Source organism: Varanus komodoensis, unplaced genomic scaffold (genome assembly GCF_004798865.1).
Source record: "Varanus komodoensis strain SLA01 unplaced genomic scaffold, ASM479886v1 scaffold6_2, whole genome shotgun sequence".
NCBI classification, from domain to species: Eukaryota; Metazoa; Chordata; class Lepidosauria; order Squamata; family Varanidae; genus Varanus; species Varanus komodoensis.
In genome coordinates, this window is record NW_025336346.1 from 4175436 (window position 1) to 4200236 (window position 24801).

The 24801-nt window shown below is 40.8% G+C and overlaps 1 protein-coding gene across 1 annotated transcript in view; it reads left to right on the forward strand.

Moving 5' to 3' along the window:
- The first annotated feature begins 274 nt into the window (after window positions 1-274).
- MAPKAPK3 (MAPK activated protein kinase 3) overlaps window positions 275-24801 on the forward strand; it is an 83693-nt gene continuing 59166 nt past the window's right edge. The window contains exons 1-2 of the mRNA XM_044451561.1: window positions 275-398; window positions 2399-2767. Of these exons, the coding sequence (XP_044307496.1) occupies window positions 2543-2767 (225 nt within the window). The 5' untranslated portion in view covers window positions 275-398; window positions 2399-2542. The remainder of the gene's footprint in view (window positions 399-2398; window positions 2768-24801) is intronic.

Genomic DNA, 24801 nt, shown 5'->3' on the forward strand with positions numbered 1-24801 from the left:
GCTGTACTAAGGAAGCATTGCTCTGCCCCTTTCCTTTGGGGCCAGCGCCGCCGGCCTCCATATTTCCGCGCACGGCCACAAGGAGCACCCCATCCTTCTTGCTCTCCCCGCCTGCAGTTGCCCGATCTGCGGCCAGGTGTCCCAGAGCACGTGTCCCCTCCTCCTCCATGCCCCTCCCCCCGACGGCTGCTTCTGCCGGGACCGGGTTGGGCCAGCCCGGGCGGGGAGTCACATGAGCGGCCGCCAAAGTCTGTCTTCCGCGGTTGGCGAAGAGCCTTGACTGGGCCCGGGGGCGGCGGGAACTTTTATGGCCGCCGGCCCCCTCCCCGCCTTGCCGCTCCTTTGAGGAGGGAGCAGCCACTGAGCGACCACCTGTGAAGAGCATGCGCCCAACGCAGGTAACAGCCAGCCGCCCCGTACGGAAGCTTCGTCAGCTCTGCTCGCACGCTTTTCTCTCGCTTCTCTCCACACGCGCTGATGTAGCGCGAGCTGGGGCTCTTTTGTAGAGAGGGGAGGACCTCTTTCCTTCGCATACCTGACTCTCCTCGCGGGAGAGTTGCTTGGCACGGTGCACCGCCTGTTTGGTCTGCTTCCCTTCATTTGGCTGCCATGAAGTTTTTCCCAGTTCAAGCCTTGAAGGGACTCCTGTTCCTTTAAACAAAACTCCACCAGGTGAAGCTTTCCCCATCAGCGTAATCTGAGACGGGAGAAAGCAGCACCTGTGGAAACTTTCTCTACCACATAACTCCCTAAAAGATGATGGGCCTTCTGAGGGCTTAAATCTGGCAATCATAGTCAGGATTGAGAGAGAAAGGTATTTTACCTTCTGACTTGTTAGGACGAATCGGTGCTTGGATGCTGTCCGAGAATGAGTAGGTAGTTCTGCAAGTTTGATCTATGGAGGGGCTTTTCCTTCATCATGACCTGGGGATCTTTTGACCTTTTTTCCTCTAGTCAGATGCAGTAACACATGCAGGTCAGGTGTGCATAGTGATTTTCTTTTAATTCGCTCCCTTGTAGAGTAAGCGCAGGAGTAGTTACAGTGCACTTAAATCAGTTGTTTTGCCAATCCATTTAGTCAACCCATGCTTTTTGTCTTTGTTGTTAATTTTTTGTTTCATTAAAGGGTTGTATTCCAATATGTTTATGGTGACTAATTTCTACAAAGAGAACTGCTCTGGCTTTGAAATCACATTTATTGATTTGAGAGCTGTTTCAGTTCATGGCAGCTGATAACCAGGCTGTGGTTATTTGCTATTGCAAGACAGAAAGCCTTGCACATGCTTATAAGACACACTTTAGAAGTCTTATAAATCTTTAACAAATCTAACCCAGCAATATCTTTCAGGTAAGGCTATTTGTACCCAAATTTCAAACGAAAAGGTATGGCCTGAAAGTAAGACAGTATGAATTGTACATGGATCATATAGGATTCTGTGTTTTCATAGTATGGCATATAAGTGGATCTTTCCTTGCTTTCCTCCCAGTTTTCCAGTTCTGTATGGGATTGAAGTGTTTTCATGCAACATCCGCACCAGTCCTTATAACACCAACTTGGAAAGCTGAACAGAAAACTGTGCTTCCTAAGATACTACTTTGGTGGTCCAGTGGCTGAACTGGTGTTGCCATTGCTTAGCTGCTTATGGTGATCATGGTTACTCAGCTTTGGATTAGCAATGATCAGTACAGGTCGTATTATTGTCCCCAGTGTGCTTGCTGCTGCTACACATACTTCACCTTTTTGTACTAAGAACTCAAAGCAATGAAGGACAGTAGGCTATCGGTGCAGCACAACCTATCAGGCAGAATGGAAGTTTCAGCTCATCCAGTTCTCACAAACACTGCTGTCTGGAATCAGTCTTTCATTGAGTCTTGATTTGTTTTCTTTCCCATGGAGAAAATTTGTCAGTTCTTAGTGTAGGGCCACTCTAATCAAAATCAGAGTTTTGCTGTCACTGACCTTCATATCAATTTTGAAGCTGTAAAGTTAACACAATTTTTGCTTTTGATAATTTGCTATGGTGTTTTTTGGTATTGGTATTTTTACTTTGAAAAGTTTAAGCTCAGTTGTCACTTTTTCCTGCTTACGCCTTTACACGTGCACAGTAGTCAAAAATGTGACAGTTTTGGCATTTCTTGCATAAATGCAGTGATAAGCATGCTTGTTGAATTTCTTTCTGTTGTACAATGGTTGAAGGCACAAGCATTCTGCTAGAAACAAAGGTACCAACTGTGGGTTAACCTGATTGTCACACTTAATGATACTATTAGGTGAATTGCATTTCTTAGAGTTCTGTGAGCCGCTTGTCCCATAGCACAGAACCAGGGGAGGAAAAGTCATTCATCATTCTATACCTTCATAGTTAACTGAGATTTCCGTTTTAACTTTTTTTCAAAGGAGATCCTTTGGTGAAGTCATAGGAAATGGATTCAGCCTGCTTGAAATATTTTCTGTGAAATACCTGATGAACCTTACAGAAAAGGATATACTAGTGGGGATGACTGGCAAATATTTTTTCTAAGTGTGGAACTTGCACCTGCTATGGAGCAAAGTGAGAGTCAGCAGGGGCCTGCACCAGAGACTCAAGAAGACAGCAAAAGCAGTGCAAGACCTTTACCTGGGGGTGCTGTCCCTGTCAAGGGGGAAATAAAGAAAAATGCTGTTACTGATGACTACAAAATTTCTAAGCAAGTCCTGGGTCTTGGCATTAATGGCAAAGTACTGGAATGCTTTCACAAGGTGACAGGGCAGAAATGTGCTTTAAAGGTATGTAAAGTTATTTTTCTTATTTGATTTGGTGGCTATAAAAGCAGCTGTTGTCTTCCCTGGTGAGGCTTAGATGTTCCAGAAGAATTCATATCTGAAATTCTAAACTACACATAGAGAAATTTTATGTTGTTAAGGGCCCAGTTGTAAAGCTTCTTCAGTTAACCAGTGTTTTAAATTACTAATTGTAAAATTGTTTTGCTCCTTAGTGTGGGCTAAAATAAGGTTGCTGCTTCTTCCGCACACACCCCCAAGTGAGTCAGACAGTGATTTGAATACTGAAGCTACACTGTAGTGAACCAAGAAAACATTGCTGGAGTTCAGCAGTGCAAGAGTTCCAAACTCACAAAGTGCATTTCCAATATCACCTCAGTGTCGATGGATAGCAAAAGCCAATAGAGTTCAGATGCAAGGGTTTTGCACATGAAAACTTTGTTTTATGTAATGGGCTACTTTGTTTTGTACTGTTAAAACTGAGCTAATAGACATTTTCATTATTGCAGTATAAGAATTCCTCCTACAGGAGTACATATTTTTCATACACATTGTTAATATGGTGGTACTTAATATGCAATTAATCTCCACTGGAGGGGTGAGTGTGTGGTGTCTCTGTATTGTTAATCTTTCTCTTACTGATTGGTAATCCATTACTGTACCTTAAACCCGTTTTGTGGGGAGCAGGCTCAGAATATTTAGTAGAGGGATTTCTTTTCTATTTTTCAAAACTGTTTTTCCATATGTGAATGTTGGAATATATTATCGAGAGAGTAAACATCCTGTTAAATGATATATTTATGCTTGCAGTATTGACACTGATGTCAAAACAAGTCCATGACTAACAGGCTAGGCTGGATCTTTCCAGGTACCTTGGGGTGGTGCGGATAATATCAGAGGGTGGTGCTCATTGTACTCTTGCCAAATTTGATTTTGAACAAAATACGCAACTCAGTTGCCACATATATACAAATGGGGGTATAACAGAAGTAGAATATATTGGCTTGTTTATATTGGCATGAAGTGTTGAGGAGGGAAAGTATATACCCCTCTGCAGATGCCTCCATTCTTTGACTTTGGTTTTTAAGAACATGGGACAGAGTAAGCTGGACTGCAAAGGAACTCTTTTTCAACCCCAGCAACCAAGCAACAGAAACAGTTGTGTTGGCTGTTCACAGGAAAAGAGAAAGCAAAGATTTTTTGGAAGTGGAGAGACTGGTGGTGTTCAAACATGACATAAAACCATTATGTCCCTTTTCTTGTATTGACTGAAGGGAAGAAATTAGAAGCTCCCCACAAGCAGAGTTCATAGGAAAGCATGGTTTGTTATGTTAGAATCACTGTTTGCCAAGGTTTCTGGCAATGATGGAAAACATGATTGAAGCTTTCATTTCTGGAATGAAGTAGATCAGCAGAACTTGGAAAAAGGAGCTTTTCTGCTTGTTTCTGGGATGTCTGTCGGAAGTGTTAGTTCCCAATTGCTCAGACAGTAGGTTACATTTGTGTAACAGAAAAGGGTAAAGTGCTGTATGTTGGATATTGCCCATGGGCTGTATACAATATTACAGGGGTGGCCAGACTTGCTGAACAGAAGAGCCACGTACCATACACATCTTTGTTAGGTTTTTTGTTAGGTTATGAACTCCAGTTGTCCATGGTTAACAGCGCATAGTTAAACCATAGTATAGGGTTTGCCCAAAATGACAGCCCATAGTTCAATAACCTGTGTTTCAGTGACAACCTATGTTCAACTTATATTCAGCACATACTCTGGGTTGTTATTTTGTGTGAACTAGGTCCATGACAATCGAAAATTCAACAAGCCCTAGGTTAAAGAAATTATGGCCTCGTATGAGAGCCAGGTCTATGTAAGAGGGTTGTACTATAAAGAACTTCATATGCATGCACACATTTTCCATGGTTTGATTTGCTTGTGTATATTTCAGAGATAGTAACATTATTCATTGTGATATTAACATTTATATAAGGAGTTCAATGTTCAGATACTTTCTTTTAAGGCAGCATTCCTTGGCTAGACTGTGTATACTGTTATCTGGCTCCAATTTTTTATATTCAATCACAAACTATAGATTTATTTTTCTGATGAGTACTGGCAGATTCACCGTATTAAGTAATCTGCTTCCTTGCAACAGTTTTTCCACAAATGATACTAAGAGAACACTTTAGAGTGTCTTATGTCACTTCTCTGTGTTAATATGAAATAAAGAAAAAGTGATTTTTGAATGCATAATAAATATGTAATTTATGAAAACAGCCATGACATAAGTTTTGTATTTCTGATCCTTTAATGTCCCATCCAAGATCCTTCTTGATACATATTGATGTAGAAACAATAATCTCTGAACAGAATTATAGTTCCTTAGCATTAATTTCTAACCAGAATCTGTATTTGCAGATGAGACAAGGATGGAAAGGGGATAAACAGCCTATAAATTGGTATTCAAATTTCTGTTGACATATAGTGTATGCAAAAACCATACTAATTTCACAAAATAAATGGTATAAAGTTGTATAAATGGTATAATATAAAAAAGGGATTTCTACAGTATTTTGTTTTTAGAATAATCTTTCTTACATTAATAATATAAACTACGACCATTAAAAAAGTCTTACTACCATCCCTACCCATAAAAGACTATGATAAAGAATGCAATATTTTGACATCTGTAATTAGTCAATGATCACACTTATCTATTTACTTTTTAGCATCAACTAGTTGGACTGACTCTTAACGATCCCTGACAGTTGGAGATGTATTCTTAACAGTTTTTCAATCAACAGCTATCCTTTAGAGACATTATTTAAAGAAGACCTATGGAAAACCATTGGGTAATATGGTATCTGAATGCGAGCATGGACTGCTAATGAAGGCAATTTATTGTAGGAACACCCAGAAACCAAGAACAAGAAAATATAGAGGCATTCATTTATTCTTTGTGCATTCCTATAGTGGGTGTGGGAGTATTCCATATATTTATAAGGGTACATGGATTTACGCATAACCAGATATTCTGCACTGAAGCTCCATTTCAAGTTACTCTTACCCATCATAGTTTTGTTGTTGAGAATGCTGATTCAGAGTAGGCTTCTGGCATCATCAGACTCTCTCCGAAGCTTTTCTGGACTTGGCAGATAGCTTCTCCTTGCCAAGAAGCTTTCTTTCACTGTGGGAACAAAATTGGAACAGTCTCAATATGGACAGATTACTCAATGGAAAGAGTTTTTACTCAAGTACTTGATGCACAAAGGCTTTAAATGTGGAGAAAAGCTTGTCCATAGAGCCAGATGTCATTCATTCTGCACACTGTAGCTGGGAGGTCCTATTTGTTTCTTGTAAATGGAATTACTTAAAATGTTCACTGATGATTTGTCTTAAGAGTGTAAAATATACCATTGCCAAATACAGTGTAGGCACTTTAATACTGGATTGGTTATTTCCTTAAACTGTTAAGTAGGTTGAGTTACTCTGCTTGACATAGGAAGTATCTATGCACTTCTAGGAGGTGATGTCAGGTTTGCCTCCACTTGAATAAAATGTGACACACATCATTCCCTTTTTCCAGAGAATGCAAACTGGTTACTAGTTTATAAGCCAAACTATTTGAATGGCAGTATTCTCCCATGCTTGGGATGCATGGATTTAAGAGGACAGATGGGTAAACATGGCTAGTTTGTGCCAACCACAAGGTGATATCCTAAAATCCATGCTGGTTTGTGCCTGTTTTTTAAACATGATTTTCCTGTGAGGCTCTGGTTCAAGGAGACTAATTTTGTGAATTTAGCAGTTTTATGCCTATAAAAATTCTCCATACACTAGGATACAGATCTGCAATAGGGAGATACAGTAGGATATCAGAGATTTACTAATTTTAATGATTGCGGTCAGGGGACAGATGCATTGAAATGTTTTTTATTGCCTAGTATAAAGAGCGTGCCCCCTTTACTGGGGCTAATCTAGTAGTAATTGCATGTATTATCAGGGAGTGCCAGTTACCAGTTCCTATTGCTCTAGAGGGTACTCTCTGTTAAGACCAACAGTGTTCCCTGAATATTGAGCTCCTTAGGTGGTGATATTATTATTTTACATTTATATCCTGCTTTTCTTTGTCTTGCAAGGAACTCAAGGCACGTTTGCAAGGTCCTCTCCATTTCATCATTGCAACAACCCTGTGAGGTAGGTTAGGCTGAGAATATGTGATTGGTTCAAAGTCACCCAGTTGACTCCATGGCTGAGTAGAACCCAGATCTACTGAGTGTATTGCAACATTCTAGCCACTAAACCACTATGCTACACTGGCTCTCCAATGTAGTATTTCAGTTACTATTAAAAGCTTGATCCACAGAAAGGGATACAAATAATTAAAATGGATTAATTTCATCATAAGCAATTTTTGATTCCCCTCTTTTCCTTTTTAATTACCAACAGTTAATGAAATGGAGGTTAATATTCTAAAATACATGACAGAAGCATTTGCAGAGGAGTTTCTTAATTATTTGGGCTAGTAGGCACATTTAGCATTTTTGGGAGTAGTAATGGGTTCCTTGGTAGATGCAACCCATCACAAAATCTCCATTTCACAGTTAGTCAATATTGGTGAGGTTAAAGTACAAGTAGCTTGTTCAAGAACTTGAATGCAACACAGGTGTGAAGTCTGAACCTGAACCCACAAAGCTTTCTCCTGTCACCTCCCAAACACACTCCTTTCCTCCCAACACTTATAACACACAAGATCCACCCAGATCCTTATTTCTTTCTCTAAGAATCACTCCCCCAGACACACGGTTCCCACTTTTTTCCCATTGCAGGTCACTGCACAGGCCTCTGTAAACCTTCTTGTTGCTCAGCCTCCCTCCCTCCATCCTCCTCCCCTACATTGGGTCACCTACTGCCCTGCCTCCCTTCCTTTTCTACTGCAGCCTTGCTCTCCCTACTGCTTCTTCCACCCCATTGGGTTGGGCCAATCTTCTACTTCCTCCAATTCTCATTTCATCAGGTCACCACCAGCTCTCCTGCCACCTCCAAGTTACCTTCCCTTTTCCAGGCAGAAGGACCCCTCTGTTTTTCCAAGGATGCTGAAAAACTTCAAGGTGAAACAGTGACCTCTGGCCATCTTTACTTCCTAAGAATGTCTTTGGATCCATGAGTGGCCCAGAAATATACTGGGGAATAAAGACGGCAGGGAACTGGAAGCCAGTGCTTCCATTTGAAGTGCACCTACGCACCTGTTTTCTTTACTTACAGTAGGTACTATTGATGCTGAGAAAACTATACTTTGGAAAGTATGGTTCTTTCTTGTGCGGCTAACCATCCATGTAGTAGAAGCTCCCTTTAGAAAAACATTCTTACATGTTATGGTAAGCCACAGTGGGTTGTAAGCATTGTTAGTGTGGCTTACCATGATGTGCAAGCCCAATGTGGACCATTCAGTGTGGGTAGTTTTATGCAAATCATCCTGAGAACCTATAGGTTATAGTGGGGTTGTTGAGGGTGGTTTATTTACAGAATTGCTTGTTGTGATGTGTAAATCCAACAGTGTGGCTTGCCCAATGGCTACTTACTGAAGCACCTGGCAAGAGCAGCAAAAAAACCTCATGCTGCTCATCATAATGGTGCCACCTCCATTGCCAATGAGTGCCAAATGGCACTTCGGATAGACTGTTCATCTGTTTGCAGTGTGTAGTCTTGGTTTGTCAATTTCCTGCTATGCTCCAGCTGTTAAGGGAAGCCCCTAACTGGAGAAGGTAAACATATGAAGGAACTATCAAGGTGAAACTACATGTAGCCAATTTGCACATACTTGCAAAGGAGCAGGAAAAAGATAACAAATATGAACCCATTTGCACAATTCAGAAGCACTGAAATGCAGTGCAACTTGGTAAGTTTTAAACTGTAAAGAAATTGAAATACTCACTCTAGAGTTGCCGTTTCTTCATTGGCAGGAGAGGCCATGCTAATCATATCAAACCAGTCACAGCAACTTTTCTCGTTTTGCAACAAGGAATTAGCTCACAAATTATCTTTGCGAAAGGGAAAGAATGTTTATTCATTTATATTCAATGGAAATGTAAAGGATTCTGGGATATTACACTATACTCATTAGGAAAGGCAAATTTGGACAGGGCACAGAAGAGTTCAATCATTTTACTAAAGACTACTTTATACTTTGCAATTATTTTAAAAGGAATTCATATCTTTGTATGAAATGCATGTTAATGTGATTTATGAAAAGCAGGGGAAAACACTCCAAACTTCTCATATTATTCTAAACATGCATCTTCCTGTAAAGTGGTTATTTCTGTAGGAAAGTATAATGTGTGAAGCGGCTCTTGAGTGACTCTGTTATGAACATGGTGAACTAGACTTAACCACTGTTCTATATGCTTCTGTATGTCTGAAGGTTTTGGGGACTTATTAGGTAAATCTCAAACTTTTAAAAGGAAGAGGAGTTAAAATATGTTGCTGATGATGTTGGCCCATATCTAAGTGTATTGAATTTTTCTATTGGACAAAGACTATGAAGTATATCTAAAATACATTTTTTCAGTTTTTCATGATTGTAGAGGACATCTGAAAGTATAATTGGTGTTTAGACATTTCACTACATTCTGTTGATGCAGTAGATGCCCTTTGGTGAGAAGCAGATATGTTATATATCCTATAAATGTTAGGGAGGATATAAATTACCTGGGCATTTCTTAAACTAGATAGCTCAATATTCCAAGATACAGTGGGTTGCCTCACAAACCTAATCCGTTCCACGACTCTGGTTGTGACCCAAATTGGTTGTGACCTAAGTCAAATTTCCCCATAAGATTCAATGTAAATAAAGTTAATCTGTTCTGTATTTTTTTTTAAATCAGAAATTTTGAAACGAAGTGACAAAGAACAACAAAGTAGCAAAGTACAGTACAGTGGCGATCACTAACCTAGGTGGGGGGGAGGTTACTGTTTTGAGGAAGAGTCCCCCTCCATAAGGATGCTGGGGAAATCTCTTTCAGGGGTTTCCTCTCTTCTTTGTCTCTTAGCTGCAGGGTCAATTTTGGTGAAAAATCTGTCTATAGTCACTTGTTTTTTCCTGCACTGCAGAACCATCCAGAAATGAGAGACCACATTATTGTTCATTAGATTCAACACTCTGTTCGTTACAATTATGTTGGGGTGGTGCTTCTCAGTGAAATCCTGGCATGGGCACGCTCCTGCAGGAAAGACGGGCGCAATCCCGGCCATCTCCCCCCCCCAACCAGCATAATTGTGGCCATCTCCCCACTCCCCCGAGGATCGCAGTTGCGTTCGTTCAAGGAAGATGTGCGTGATCACAGGCACACTCCTGCTGGAAAGAAGGGCGCGGCACAGCACAGTCACAATCACGCATGTGTTCCCTGCACGAATGCGACTGCGATCGTGGCCATCTCCCCACTCAGTGTGGGTGGGGAGATGGCTGCAATCTTCATCGCCACCCAAAGCGGAGTTCGCGACCCAAGTCAAAATTTTCATGAAATTTTTGTTCATGACCCGATTTGGTCATGAACCAAGGTGATCGTGAGCCGAGGTACCACTGTAGTTGGTTAACATAATACCTCTTTCAATTATATTTTAAAATATAGTGTGTTGTATGCTTTTTTAAAGAAGAATTACTTATGAGAACTCAAGTAAGTGGGCGCTAGCTCATCAAATTTGCACAGTGGAAGTGCAGAATTTGCAGGCAGTGGGGAGGAGAAAACTGCATAACCATAAGGTATCTTTGTAAAACAAGCCTCACTGCTGTTTCCCTTTTATGTTGTTTTCCAATCTGCCAGCTAACTGAAACAAGTTTATCAAGACTGATGGTGTAACAAAGTCTCAGGAAGATCATGGCATCTTTTTACAGCTTTGAGCACATTTGAAAATCTCTGTAAAGCTCTATTTGTTCTCTTTAGCTATATTTGCTGGAATGTGAGTGCCTTTCTGTCCATCTGTTAGACCTATATATAACTAAAATAATCTAATCTATTTTAAGAATACTATGGCCAAACTACATGATTCAGTGAGACATCCATAACTGACCTCCTATCTTTTTTTTCCTTCCATAATGCAGCTACTATGTGTACGTGTGAGGGGCATTAATTTGATCAGCAAAATAGTTCTAGAACTGGGGTATATTCTTATTTGTTCTCCCCTTGTAATCAAAATTACATGTTCAAGCTGCTGTAGTGGGAAACAGCAGGCCCTTGCATCATGCCTTTGTTTTTCTTGTCATGGAACTGATAGGATTGGGAAGAAAATGTTAAATAAATATTCCCAATCACTATGTCAGTTCCTTGGTCAAATTAGCAGCCCTCTTATGATTTCATTTAGTGAAATGAAGGGGCAAGCCATCATAGAACTCTGGCTAGACTTGAGAGGTCCATGTGTCTCTAACTATGATCAAACCACTGACTGAAGCCCTGGTCATATATTGCAAGCAAATATCAGCAGAGGAAACATAAATGAGCTACATTTCTTCAGTAATATACATACCATGGGATTGTACTCTCTATAAACTGTATGTTGCTAATCAGTTCTGAAGAGCTATGGAATAATCACAGCTTCACTGTGGTTATTTATGATACTTAATAGTAAAAAACTACTCAAATGGGGTTCTCATCTTGGGTGTCAAAATATAGGGAGAAATGACAGGTTTTTAGGTCTTCAGGTTCTGGTGTACTTGTCATTCCTCAGAGTTCTAATAATTCAACTGGTTATATGCAATAGAATGCATTTTCAAACAACTTTTAAGTGAAGTAACCATGCATATTGAGTGAGCTTATTGGTGGTCAGTAGTTATACTGTACCTTAGACTGATAATGCTGCTTCCTATCAGAATGCTTTTCAGATGAACAGGGAGTATCTTTGTGTTAAGAAAGTACTGGCACATTCAATCTGCTGGAACTATGTATTGTATAATTGTATGTAGATGTGTTTGTGGGTTACTGCATGCAACAACTGAATGCTGGAGCGGTCTATCATTGTGGATATTTACTACTAGAGATGAGCCTCAACAACCATATAAGGATATGGTTGTAGATGTGCCTACTGGTTGTGTTTCAGTCATTCCTTATTGGCTGCTTCCTGCTTCTAGAACCACAGAAAACTACTACAGAATCTAGGACTGTGAAACCGGCATGGTTATCCATATCCAGTGAAAATGGAATCATGCAGCTGACCTGTTGACTGAGTTGGAAAATCATGGGATCTCCTTCCTCTTTTGCTGTGAATTGAAGCCCAGGATGCCTGTCTCTCAAAGCATCCAAATTATCTGGATGGTGGTATTTTATAAAGACTTTCTAAGCGTTTAAGATGATTCAAAGCTTTCTCAATGAGATTAAGCTATAACTCTCTTGCATTTCAATATATATTGTGAATGCAGAGAGAAAGAAATGTAGTTCAGCATGCAAATTAGCTCTGCACTTCCTATAAACTGTCTCTTTACAACTCATGCAGCTGGCAGCTCATGCTGGGATGTTAAACAAATTATTTTTACAGAGAAATAGCAAGAAGTGGCAAATATACATATATGTGTGTGTCTGTAACACTTGTTCTAATAATGTTGTGGTAGAATGCCCACAGACCAGTTTGAAGGAGTTATATTTAAAACAACAGTGAATAGTAATGACTGACCTAGCCAGATAACCAGATATTATTTAAAGTGTGTGCTCTCATAACTCCTTTTCATAATCCCTCCCTCCCTCTGTGTGTGTGCATGCACGTGCGTGTGTGTACGTACATCTGTCCATCCCTAGGATGTTTTTAATAGTATACATCCAATTCTTGGTCACTTTCAAGATGTTTTTTTGCTTGCAGTGAGTTTCTACCTCTACATTTTTAAAAGCCATGCTATAATTTACGCAATCAGATATCCTGAAATGGAATGGAAGCAAGGCGAGAGCATTTAATTAAATGCGGCCTCTTTCTTTCATTCTCTGACTAAACCCCAGAATATATCTATAGATCAGAAATACAAGCTAAGGCATGTTGTCCTTCCCAGAAGATGTGATCCAAATACGGAATAACTGAAGCAAGTTGGTAGTCATTAGCTTAAAATATGGATAATAATTGTATACTTTTGTTCAAGAATATGATTTCCTTTGATACATAAATCTCAAAAAAGAAAACGGTAAAAAGCCCAAGCCAAACACATTGGGACTTCACATTTATTTAGGTGTAGAATGTGCTGTTAAAATAAGAGGGAGGGAAGGATACATAGAAACATAGAAACAGAGCGAGTCAGAAGGGGTCTGCCGGGCATCTAGTCTGACCTCCGGCACCAGCTGGCTCCGCTCACGACATGCCCATCATGTGCACTTCCAGCCTGTCCTTGAACACCCACACCGATGGGGCCTCAACGACCTCTCGTGGAAGCCCATTTCACACCCTCAGGGTCCTAACTGTCAGGAAGTGCTTCCTGGCATCTAAATGGAACCTTTGCTCCCTGAGCTTTGCTCCGTTAGAGGGTGTCCTGCCTTCCTCTGCAGGGGAGAACAGGTCTCTGCCCTTCTCCATGTGACATCCCCTCACATACCTGTATGTTGCCAACATATCCCCTCTGAGTCTCCTCCAGGCTGAAGAGACCCAGTTCCCTCAGTCTCGCCTCATACCCCATCCCCTGCAAACCGGCCACCAACCTTGTGGCCCTACGCTACACTGACTCTAACCTGGCTATATCCTTTCTGTAATGAGGGGCCCAAAACTGAGCACAATACTCCAGTTGCGGGCGCACCAGAGTCGTATAGAGTGGTAGTAATACCTCTCTTGATCTAGAAGCCACACTTCTGGCTATGCAACCAAGGGTGGCGTTCGCCCTCTTGACCACCGCATCACACTGCTGACTCATGTTAAGCCTGCAGTCATCCAGTATCCCAAGGTCCCTTTCACAAGTGCTGCTCTCCAGCCACTTGTCCCCTAACCTGTACTTATGACAGCTATTCCTATGCCCCAAGTGCAAGACCTTGCACTTACCCACATTGAACGCCATCCTGTTGTCTCCTGCCCACTTCCATAGTTTGTCCAGATCCTTTTGAATCTGGAGTACCTGCTCCTCAGTTGTGGCCACTGCTCCAGTTTTAGTGTCGTCTGTGAATTTGATCAGCAGACTGTTCACCCCTTCTTCCATGTCATTAATGAAAAGATTAAACAGGATGGGCCCCAGGACAGAGCCCTGGGGGACCCCGCTTGTTACTGGCTGCCTGATGATTCCCCGCTAATGGTTACCTTCTGCTTTCGGTCAGTCAACCATGCCCTAATCCATCAGACAGTGCTTTGATGTATCCCAAAACTCCTCAGTTTCTCCACCAGGATATCATGGGGCACTTTGTCAAAGGCCTTGCTGAAATCCAGGTATACCACATCCACTGCATCCCCTCCATCTCACCATCTCGAAACCTTGTCATAGAATTCTACAAGGTTTGTCTGGCAGGACCTGTTTTTGCGGAAGCCGTGTTGTGTGGCTGCCAGCCTCCCTTCCCTATCTAGCATCACTAGATCTCTCTCTATTATGAGCCTTTCCATTGTTTTTCCTACAATGGACGTAAGGCGAACAGGTCTGTAATTCTCCATGTCCCTTCTACTACCCTTTTTGAAAATTGGGACCACTGATGCCACCCTCCAGTCCTCTGGAACTTCATCCGTTCTCCGTGAGGCCTCAAAAATGGAGGCCAGCGGGCGTGAGAGAACCCTTGCCAACTCTCTAAGTACTCTCGGGTGTAACCCATTAGGACCTGGCGCCTTTGTAATGTCCAATGCCCTGAGGAGCCCCTCGACTTCAAGGGGGGTGACTCTAATCTGTGCCCCTAAGTCCCCAGCCTCATCTAATCTCCTATGTGGATATCCCCCGTCCTGCTTTGGGGAGAACACAGAGGCAAAATAGTCATTTAGCATCTGTGCCTGGTCCCTCATATCAGTCACTGGTTCTCCTTCCTCCTTATTTAGTGGTCCCACTACTTGTGTCCCCTTCCTCTTCCTATTTACTTGCTGAAAGAAGCCCCTTTTTGTTCTTGATATTCTTGGCAAGTCCCAGCTTGTAATCAGCCTTAGCCTTGCGAAGAATCCTTCTGCAACGGGCCTCCTCCTCCTGGTATACCCTTTTGTCTATTTCCCCCAGTACCCATTTCCTATGGAGGTTCCTCTTTCATCTAATCCCTCTAACCACCTCCTTTTGCATCCATGGCGGCACTCTCCTCCATCTCCCCACCTAACTGACTAGGGGTATCGTCAAGGCTTGTGCCTCCAAAACCTCCCTTTTGAGTGCTATCCACCCCTCCTCAACTCGCTTACCTTCCAGTAACCTATCCCAGGAGACTTTCCCCAGTCTGGCCTTCAGTTGGCCAAAGTTGGCGCTCTTGAAGTCCCAGCTTCTAGTGCTCGACCTGCTAAGCAATCTCCTGATAGTTTCTTTCTCTCTGTTGAATTTTCAAAGGTATTATCATGCTTTGCAACTATGTATTTCTGATTCTTTACTAACAAATGGGAAAAGAAGTTATCTAAAAGCAATGATTTTTCCATAGTTCATATACTTGTAGGAAAATTTTTCTGTTTCCAGTAAGAGTGTTAAATAATGATAATCTAGTAGTAATGTGAAGTTAGGATTGGTCTGACTTATTTGTATACTTGTGTCAGCCTGATGATCCCTAATGCATGCTATTGCCAAAGCATGTGGTGATGGCATACAAAAGTTTTAAATAAATAAAATAAATAAATATTGTAAGATGGTGAACAGCCAAAGAGAATAAAGGATTTACTAAAGCCCTAGAAAATCATGGTATGATCCTTGCATTAAAGATGAGTGTTGGCCTCAGTTTACTGTTTAATGGGTGAGGTTTTCATAGGCATCACACACACATTTCACAGTAAATAGCTAGTGACTTGGACACCTACATTGCCCAGCGTCCTTCCTCACCCTGGTGCCCCCCAGATGTGCTGGAATACAGTTCACATTCCCTGGCCCATACTGACCAAGGATGATTGGCACTGTTGTCAGACACATCTGGAGCACCCCAGGGTGAAAAATGCTGTAGTACAGTTGTCATAGAGCCTGAAGATGCAAGCATTCTAGTAATGTCGGGTTGTTCTTTGGTAGCTTGTTACAATAACACTTGGGATTAACAGTATCACATTGGTACTCAAATGAGAGTCCTCTCTTCTCATAAATACCTGAGCATATCCCAATTTTTCTTTTCGGAATCCATTTCTCACAGGGCCTTAGTGATTCCAGTTTCCCACATGTTGCGTTCAGTCAATGTGGCTTTGTCAGAAGCAGTCTAGTTGCTATGGCAACAGAGCTGCTAACACCAAAGATGTCATTGCTTGAAGGTAGGGAGGAAAGGGCGGGGGGATGGGTTTCCGTGGCTCAGCTGTGCTTGTTCTGCAGAAGCCCTTGTACTGTACAAGATGCCCATTGTCTCTGATGGGCAAAAGCCGTATATACATGCATATATCTCGCATGAACGCAGGCTTTTTCTTTTAGATTATTTTACAGTCATATTTTGACATGTGGGGAAGGCTGAGATGCTGCTGCTTGAAATGCTGTAACTTCCTGTGTTCTTAGGCAGGCCTACTTGAGGAAGACACCCCTTTTTTGACTGAATGAGTGTTGTAAAGCATAGCACACTCAGATGGCTGGAGTTTGCAACCCTTGAGTTGCCTTATGCAGATTTACAATCAGTGTGGAATGTAACCCCAAATGGTATTCACTGTGATTCCACCCTCTACCCCCATACATGAGTGTAATGGTTAAGACAATGGCCTCTTGGAGGGAAAGCATCTTGTCCACTTTTTACCTGGACCATGAATTCACGGTGTATCTTAGGTCCATCTTGTCAGTGTGGTGTCCTCCAAATGCATTGGACTACAGTTCCCCTCATCCCCAGAAAGCTTGGCTGGCCATGTCCAAGGATTATGCAAGTTTATTTATTACATTTCTCTACAGTCTAATAGCTGAAGCTTTTGAGGTGTTTCATAACAATTAAAACCACTTATCTTTTTAAAACAGAATGTAAATGTTTTTTAAAAATTTTGAACTACAGCATAATGCCAAGTATAAAAATCTGCTGCAAAAATTTAAAAATACAATAACGGATTTAGAAGCAATGAAAACTGAAGGACTAAGATGCCTGGAATAATAAGGTCTTTACCAGGTGCCAAATGATCACAACACCAAGAATTTGTACAAGGTGAATAAGATCTTGGCAATTTTGTATTCAGTTCCTTTCATAATTATAATTAACAGGTAGTTTACTGTTTTCATAATAGCCACACACGGCATTATCATCTTCATCAAGCTGTCTACTTTCCTGATTAGTCACTGCTAACTCAGATCCAATCAGCCTATACTTGAAGCTGGGATTTGTTGCCCCTTTACACTTGGTTAGGTTGAACTGCATTTGTTATTTTGATGCCCATTCTCCCAGCTTGAAGAGTTCCCTCTGGAGCACCTCCCAATCCCTTTTACTTTGAACCTCCCTAAATAGCTTGGTGTAAATCAGCAAATGTGGCCACTTCACTACCTATTCCTAATTCCAGATCATCTATGTATAGGTTGAAAAGCATTAGTTCTAATACAGAGCCCTGTGGGGTCCCACGTTTAACAATCCTCCAGTGGGAGAAATGGCCATTTATTTCCATTCTCTGCTTTCTGTTCCTTAGCCAGTTACTGATCATAGAATCACAGAACAGTAGAGTTGGAAGGGGACAAGAAGGCTATAAGGTCCAACTCCCTGCTGTTACAGATTATCAGTTTACACCATCCCACTCAGATGGCCATCCAGTTTCTTTTTGAATGTCTGGTTTCTAGTGTGGGAGAGCCCACAACCTCTCTAGGTTACTGGTTCCACTGTCCCATTGCTCTGACAGTGAGGAAACTTTTCCTGAAACCTACCATGAATCTGGGTTGTTGAAACTGGAATTGATTATTCCATGTCCTACACTCTGGTATCAGCAAGAAGAGATCTTGACCTTCCTCTTTGTGACAGCCTTTGAGGTACTTATTGAGTGATATGATGTCCCCTGCTTAGTCTTCTCTTCTCAAGGCTGAACATACCCACTTCTCTTAGTCTCTCCCCATATGGCAGTGTTTCCAAACTCCGGATCATATTTGTTGCCCTCCTCTGGACCCTTTATAATTTTTCTGCATCTTTCTTAAAGCTTGGTCTCCAGAACTGGACACAGTATTGTGGATGAGGTCTGACTAGTGAGGAGTATAGGGGAACTACTACTTGTGATTTGGAAGTAATACCCCCACTTTTGTCGCAGCATGGATCAGGCACTCCCATTCCTGCTTCAGCAGTCCCCTCTGGAGCAGGAGGCGAGCATGCCTGATGAGCTCCATGAATGCTCTTTGTACAGCAGAGACTGCTTGACTGCCATAGTGAACCACAGTAAGCTGAACTTGACTCGAGATCTTGGTTGTTAAACAAAAGAATTCCATTCCTCTCTGCCATGTTTCCTGGAATGCTGCCTGGAAGACTGAGGGGAGAGGAGATGGCGGGAGGGAGCAGAGTTATCACCACATGCCTGATTATTTGTTAGGTACATCAAGGTAAGAAAACACAAACCGTGAGAACCACACAATATGGCTTGTCATGATGTGTGATCTCAGCCATTGTCTTTCACAGGTAACCTCCCTGTTGATTTTTCACTGCTACCTCCATCTTTTTCCTTACCACAGATAATCTAAGAAAGAAGAGACCGAATGGCTGCAATAATACCTTTCTTTTGTTAGTGTGAAGACCCTTCTTTCCATAAGTGTCCCAGATTCATTTTTAACTGGAGATGCCCAAGGACTGAACCTTCTGTAGACAAAGCATGAGTTCTAGCACTGAGGGCTAAGCTGCACATGACATGAAATGTACAGAAATGCATCTGATATGCAGTTTTTAAAAATAAAGAGGGGATGGTAATTACTGCAATTCCATGGGCATGGGGAGGGGAGTTTAACCCTACTCTGTCCTGTTGATAGCAATGTGAAATTTCCTCAAAAAGCAAATACCAGCTGCTATAAAAAGATTTTCTCCAGGAGAGGGAAAGGTTACATTTTCTGGTCCTGCCTGCTGTGATCCTAGCAATCATCACCCACTCCCATCTGATTCAGTTTTCATTTTTGAAAACCTGCATACTAGATGCAAAGTCACATTCAGCAGTTGTGTAGTTTGTCCCTGATCCATAGACTTTTCAATGGTCTCCAGGAAGAAAACAGTGTCACGTCACTTCATCTGGTAAACTAGGTCTGATGCATGGGATTGGGGGAGGGAAGCAGTGCATCTGGTGGGAAAACAGTTAGTGGGACAGAGCAGGAGTACTCAGGAAAACCTCGGTGGGGGATAATAAAACGATACCTGCTGTTTCTAAATCCCGGTGCCCCTAAATAGGAGAAACTTGTGGCTGTGCATTCTTAGGGATTCTTAAGGATAACCGACAGTAATTCAGGCACAAAAAAAGAGTCCACAGAGAGGAGAAAAGGCTTCTGCTTAGCCAACCCTTCCTGTATCTGAATAGATTATGGTTAAGCTTGCCTAAACACTTTACTGATTTTAAAAGAGAGAAAGAGAAAGAGGGAAATGGGCAACATAATGAGGAGATCATGAGTGCATGTGTTCACATTTCTAAATATGCACCAAGGGATAAATATAGTTGACAGTATTGGTAACTCTAAGATAAATATGTATACAAGATGAATGGTGGCAGAAAACCTTAGGGAATAATTGTAACATGCTTGATTTAAGACTACAGCAATTAATAATGGTCCAAAAGAGAATGACATAAAGGTTTGTGGCTGAGGAAGATCTGGGGAAGAAGAAGTTTAACCCATGTCATTAAATAACCTGCAGTAGTAAATGAATTTAACAACAGACAAAATATCCTTGCAGGAAGGTCTTGTATTTGTAATAAGAAAATTAAATATTGACTTTTAAGTTTTATTAAGGAAAAATAGTAAGTTTCATCCAATGAATATTTACTTTGAAATAAGTCCTAGAGAGTCTAACAGGCTTTCTGTTATATCTGTAGGGTTGAAATCAAAGAACAATCCTTTCTATGCACACTCTGAAGCCAAATATATTCCAGTGAAGCAACACCACAAAAAGTGTGCTTAGGAATATTGAACAATCAGTCCTACACAGAATTAGGCAAGAAGTTCTTTTGTGGGAACAGACACTTGGGGAAGGGTTCAGACACATAAAAACTCAATTTGTATGATGGCACTGGTAGTTTATTGAGCTGTAGTACATCAGGTGCACTATTTGCCTAGTCATCTGCCCAGGCCTGCCTTGTGGTGTCATCCAAATCTGGTGAACATGGCTTGCTAGAACAAAGAAACAGCCTGTCAGAGGCCAGTGTTTCCCCCCTCTCCCTTTTTCTTTCCAAGCAGATCAAGCCAAGAAGCTTCTAACCACAAGCCTGCTTTGTGATACAAAGGGGGCATTGCAGAGATTGTTAACAAAAATAATTAATCAGGTTAGGAAGCCAGCTAATTTAAAGATTACTGCTCATGCCAGGAAGTTGATTGCATACTGAATCCCCTTCCTCCTGTTCCAACCAGTCACAATTTGCTTTACCCTCAGGGCAGTTCTTCTTGTTTTTAGGCCAGACAGCAGAAATACTGTATGCTACTCAGTTCAATTAGGTGCAGTGTTTAGAACAGAAATAATGTGTATAAGGGTTAGGGTGAAGGCTAATTTTTAAACATTCTTTAAACAAAACCTATGATTTGACTATTCACAAGGTTTACATGTAATTAACCATGGTTTGTTGATTTATGAGTGGTATGTGGAAACCTGGAATTGTCGGTTAAGTGTGGTTTGTTAAATACTACAACTCACAAAGAGAACTCATGGTTTGTTGTTGGGTTATGAACTTGTTCAAATCATGGATTGTCCTTATGTGCAAACCCAAAATCATAGGTTGTTTTGCCAGGCAGCAAGTAAGAGCAGTAAGAAAACCTCAGTCTCTCTACATTCCAGTACTGCAGTGCCACAAAGAAAGTTGGGAATGTAGGGAAGGAGTAAATGAAGGAAGGCAACGAAACACCCAGGGATTGAGAAAATAAAGCACAGTTTGATTGTCTGCTAGACAAATCCTGCATAAGGGAGAAAATCATGTTTTAAATAAACTATGAGTTAGCATTATGTGAGAATCGGATCATTGTGCTCTGGTTCCAACTGTCATTCATATAAGCCATGTCTATAAGTCAGAGGGCTGCAGTGGGGAAAACAAAGTGATCCATTTCTAACCTTTTCCAAAATGCAAAAGAAACTGCTGTGCAGATATATCCAATAAAGAGACATTTTAAAAATTTCAGTCTTAAAAATAACATGCTAAGCTATAAAATTATTTTATAGGAAACTTGTAGCATTAATTCCTGCTGGAAGTTGGAATGATAAACCCAATACATTTTTACACAGCAAGGATTATTTTATGAGTAGCAATAAATATGCACCTCTGGAAGCACATTAAATTCTGCTAAAAAAACCCCAAGAGTTATTTTCTGCTTTTGCCTTAGATGCAGTGATAATCCAGGCATTGAAACTAGTTTAGGAATGAACTTTTCCCCTCATCCACTTTCCTAGTTTCTTGTAGTTGAGAACAGCAGAACGTTTTATGCCCTTCGGACAAGGGTTCAAAAAAGTATGATATAGATATGCTAGATTTACATTAATATGTTTAAGACTAAAATTTTGGGCTTCTTATAATTCATAGAACATTTCATGTGGCTTGAAGTGATGTGGTTGTCTAGAAAATCCAAAGGAGAACACACAAATGTTTAGAAAAGTGGAGACATATCTACAGAATCATAAGGAATTACATGAATATTTATTGTTATGTGCTATCAAGTCAACTCCAACTTACGGTGACAGATGAAAGAAAGCCCTCAAAAATGTCCTTAACAGCCTTGCTCATCTCTTCTAAATTCATGGCTGTGGCTTCCTTAATGGATTCAATTCATTTTATATTTGGTTTTCCTTTTCTTCTTGCCTGAATATGCATACTAGCAGAAGATGTTGTGAGCAATGCAGAATTGCTCTATGCAAGACCATTAGAAGTACCAGAGAAAATCAGATTGATTTGCTTTATAATTCCTTCCACCCCACTCTGTCCTTAATTGAAGGATTCCCTGGTAAGAAGTTGTGGAATGAAAAATGTGTTTGCGTTTTGCAGGAAACTTCCAAGTATGAAGCTAGATGCATGATCAAGCTTTCCAACAGAAGTTTCTCACATAGCTTTTTAAATGCCACTGTTTCTGCAGTCTGCAGTTTCACTGTAGGCTTACTCTGACTATACTGAAATAGGGTAGTGCCTATTTCAGCTTTACCCCATCACAGCAACGTGAATGCATTGAAACCCTGCAAATCCAAAATTTACATCGTATCAGCAGAAGCTATTGTGCCTGTCATTCTCATCCCTTCTTTTTTATTGAACTGTATAGTTCTAACATTGATATACTGTGTAGGTCCACTGGCCAAGCTGCCAAAGTTGCAGTAGGTGAAAACAGCATAAAAATTTAAAGTGAATGGGATTGAAGAATGTAAATACACAACTGAATACAGAAAACAGGCAAAATCTAGCAGCTGGTTGTAGAACGTAGAGGGGACTACAGTACTAACTGTCTAGTAGGAAGTGTAGGACTAGGTTCAGAGTTTAATTAGAACAGGTTTTGAGTGGGGCTGGTATGAACTTTCTTAATATTTAAGAAGGTAAGCAAACTGAATGGAAGCTCCTTACGTAACTTCACTAAAAGAGGCTAAAAAAGTGCCTTTCAAGTATGCACTAGTTCTGGAATGCATGATGTTAGGGGTTGTCCTATTTCTCTTGGAAGGATTTTCCAATTGTAGCAGGAAGGACTTGGTAATCAAATCCAGATTATTTATATATCCACCTTAATTTTCAGTGTGCAGGACAAATTTGACAGCCATGGCCCAGTCTTATGAAGAAAGTTATTGTTGCTCTCCTGTAAAAAAAAAAAAAGAAAAAAAAAGGGAAATCGGTAGTGCCTGCTGGATGCTTAGAACTACAGCTTCCATCATTCCTCCTCACTGGCTATGCTGGCTTGGGCTGATGAGAATTGTAGGTCAAAATATCTGGGGAGCTGCAGGTTGTCCACCCTGGTGACTCTTTCTAGGTTACAAAATGGTTGTGAATGGACTTGGATTCAGATTTTCCAGTAATATTGTCTAGATACAACTGTCTCAAATTATGCATTATCAGACCGTTGGTTTCATGGATTGCCAGTAATGTTAACGAAGATTGTTCCATTTAAGAGTTACCAGGACTAGCACATTCTAGTTCTAGTATCTGATCTAATGGCGGGTACTATGCAGCACTAATTGCTCTTTTAATTGAAAAGCTTTATATTAGAGAACTTGATGACACTGAGCCAAGCTTTTAAATGAGGACAAGAAGCTACTTGTGCAAATTCCTGTTGAGTTTTTCTAACCAAACAATTCCAGTTTTAAGATAAAGACATGTGAATGGCTCATGCATTTTATATTGGTTTTTTCAGATGTGTAAACCAAACACAAATGTAAATATTAAATTAATCCCATTTTATTTTTTGTAGTATTAGAAAGAGCTGTGAGAGCATCATTCATTGGGACTCTGGAAATGCTGCCACTTCTGAAGTCAGGTTTATTTCTGCACTTGTTAATCATTTCAGACAGGCGCCTCACATTCTGTCAGAGCCCTCCAATTATTTACAGTACACAAATAATTGGTGAAGCACAAAAGGACAGAACTCTTGGCTGCCTGTACTTTTGAAATTTATTGTACCAGGTAAGCTTGTTGAAGGATTAACTGGGTTGGGTTTCATTAGAGACTTGCTAAATTTGGAAAGTGACAAAATGTCATCCCACAGGATTTCCAGAATTGAAAGACAAATAGATAGAAAGGGATTGATGAGAAGGTCATTCACTTAGAGACTGCTGCAATTATGATGGATTGATATGGAGTGGAAATTTCCCCAGTCTCTTAGTGCTATGTTATCTTTTTTTCTTGTTGCTAAGGTGCTTACTGAGTGGGAAGAGCAAGGAAATGATTTAAAGTTGTCTGACAGACAACAGCACTCTGGAATTTGACAGATGCACATGAAGTTACACGGCTATTACTATTACTGGATTGTATCAGAGAAGCGACATGACTTTCTTGCCATGAAGGAGAAGACCATTTATTATCAATTATAAACTAATTGAAGACTTCCAAATGAAAATGTAGCTCTTGCATTCTTCATAACCTCTAACCAATTTTAATCCCTGTGTTTCTAGTGGAACCTTCCCTAACCTGGAGCCCCCCAAATGTTCCTAACTGCACTCCTCAGACAATGGCGCTGTTGGCTGAGGATAAAGGGAATTGTAGTTCAGCACATCTGGAAAGTGCCAGTTAGGGGAAGGCTGATCTGGTATGTGTCTTTATGGAGGGAATTTTGTACACAAAATTGTTTGTTTATACGTTTCATGGTATTAATCTCCCCCTTTTTTGTTTGCCTGTTTATGTTACTGTTGTGTTACCAATACAGTTTTTTAAAGTAGAAGATCGTGAATAAAACTTGGGACAAAATGATAGGATAATGCAATTCTTCTCCACTGAACTGAAGAATGGAAGTATGTTACCCATTTCACTATCTCAAGTTGTTGTTGGAGCTTCTGAAAGCATAAAAGCCAGGTTTTAGGGGGAAAACAACTGAATATAGAAAATTCATCTGGTGCCTGGTAGTGCAGAAATTTAAGTACTCAGTTGAGTTTGGTTGACTTGCACATGCAGGGCTGCTTCCGAGTTCCTCCTTCACATCACTAAATGGATTTCAGGCTCCACACTTTTCAGAAATAATAGCAACAAGAGCACAGTGAGTAACACCACATGTTTCTAAATAATGCATTTTAAAACCTATAGTTAACCATGTTTTCATAGAATGGACTGGTTCACATGCTATTCTAATTCATCCTATGAATTCTGGAATTCTGGGTTGTTGTGATGTGTGAACCTGGCTGTGCTAACAAACTATGGTTTGTTAACTCTAAGCAAC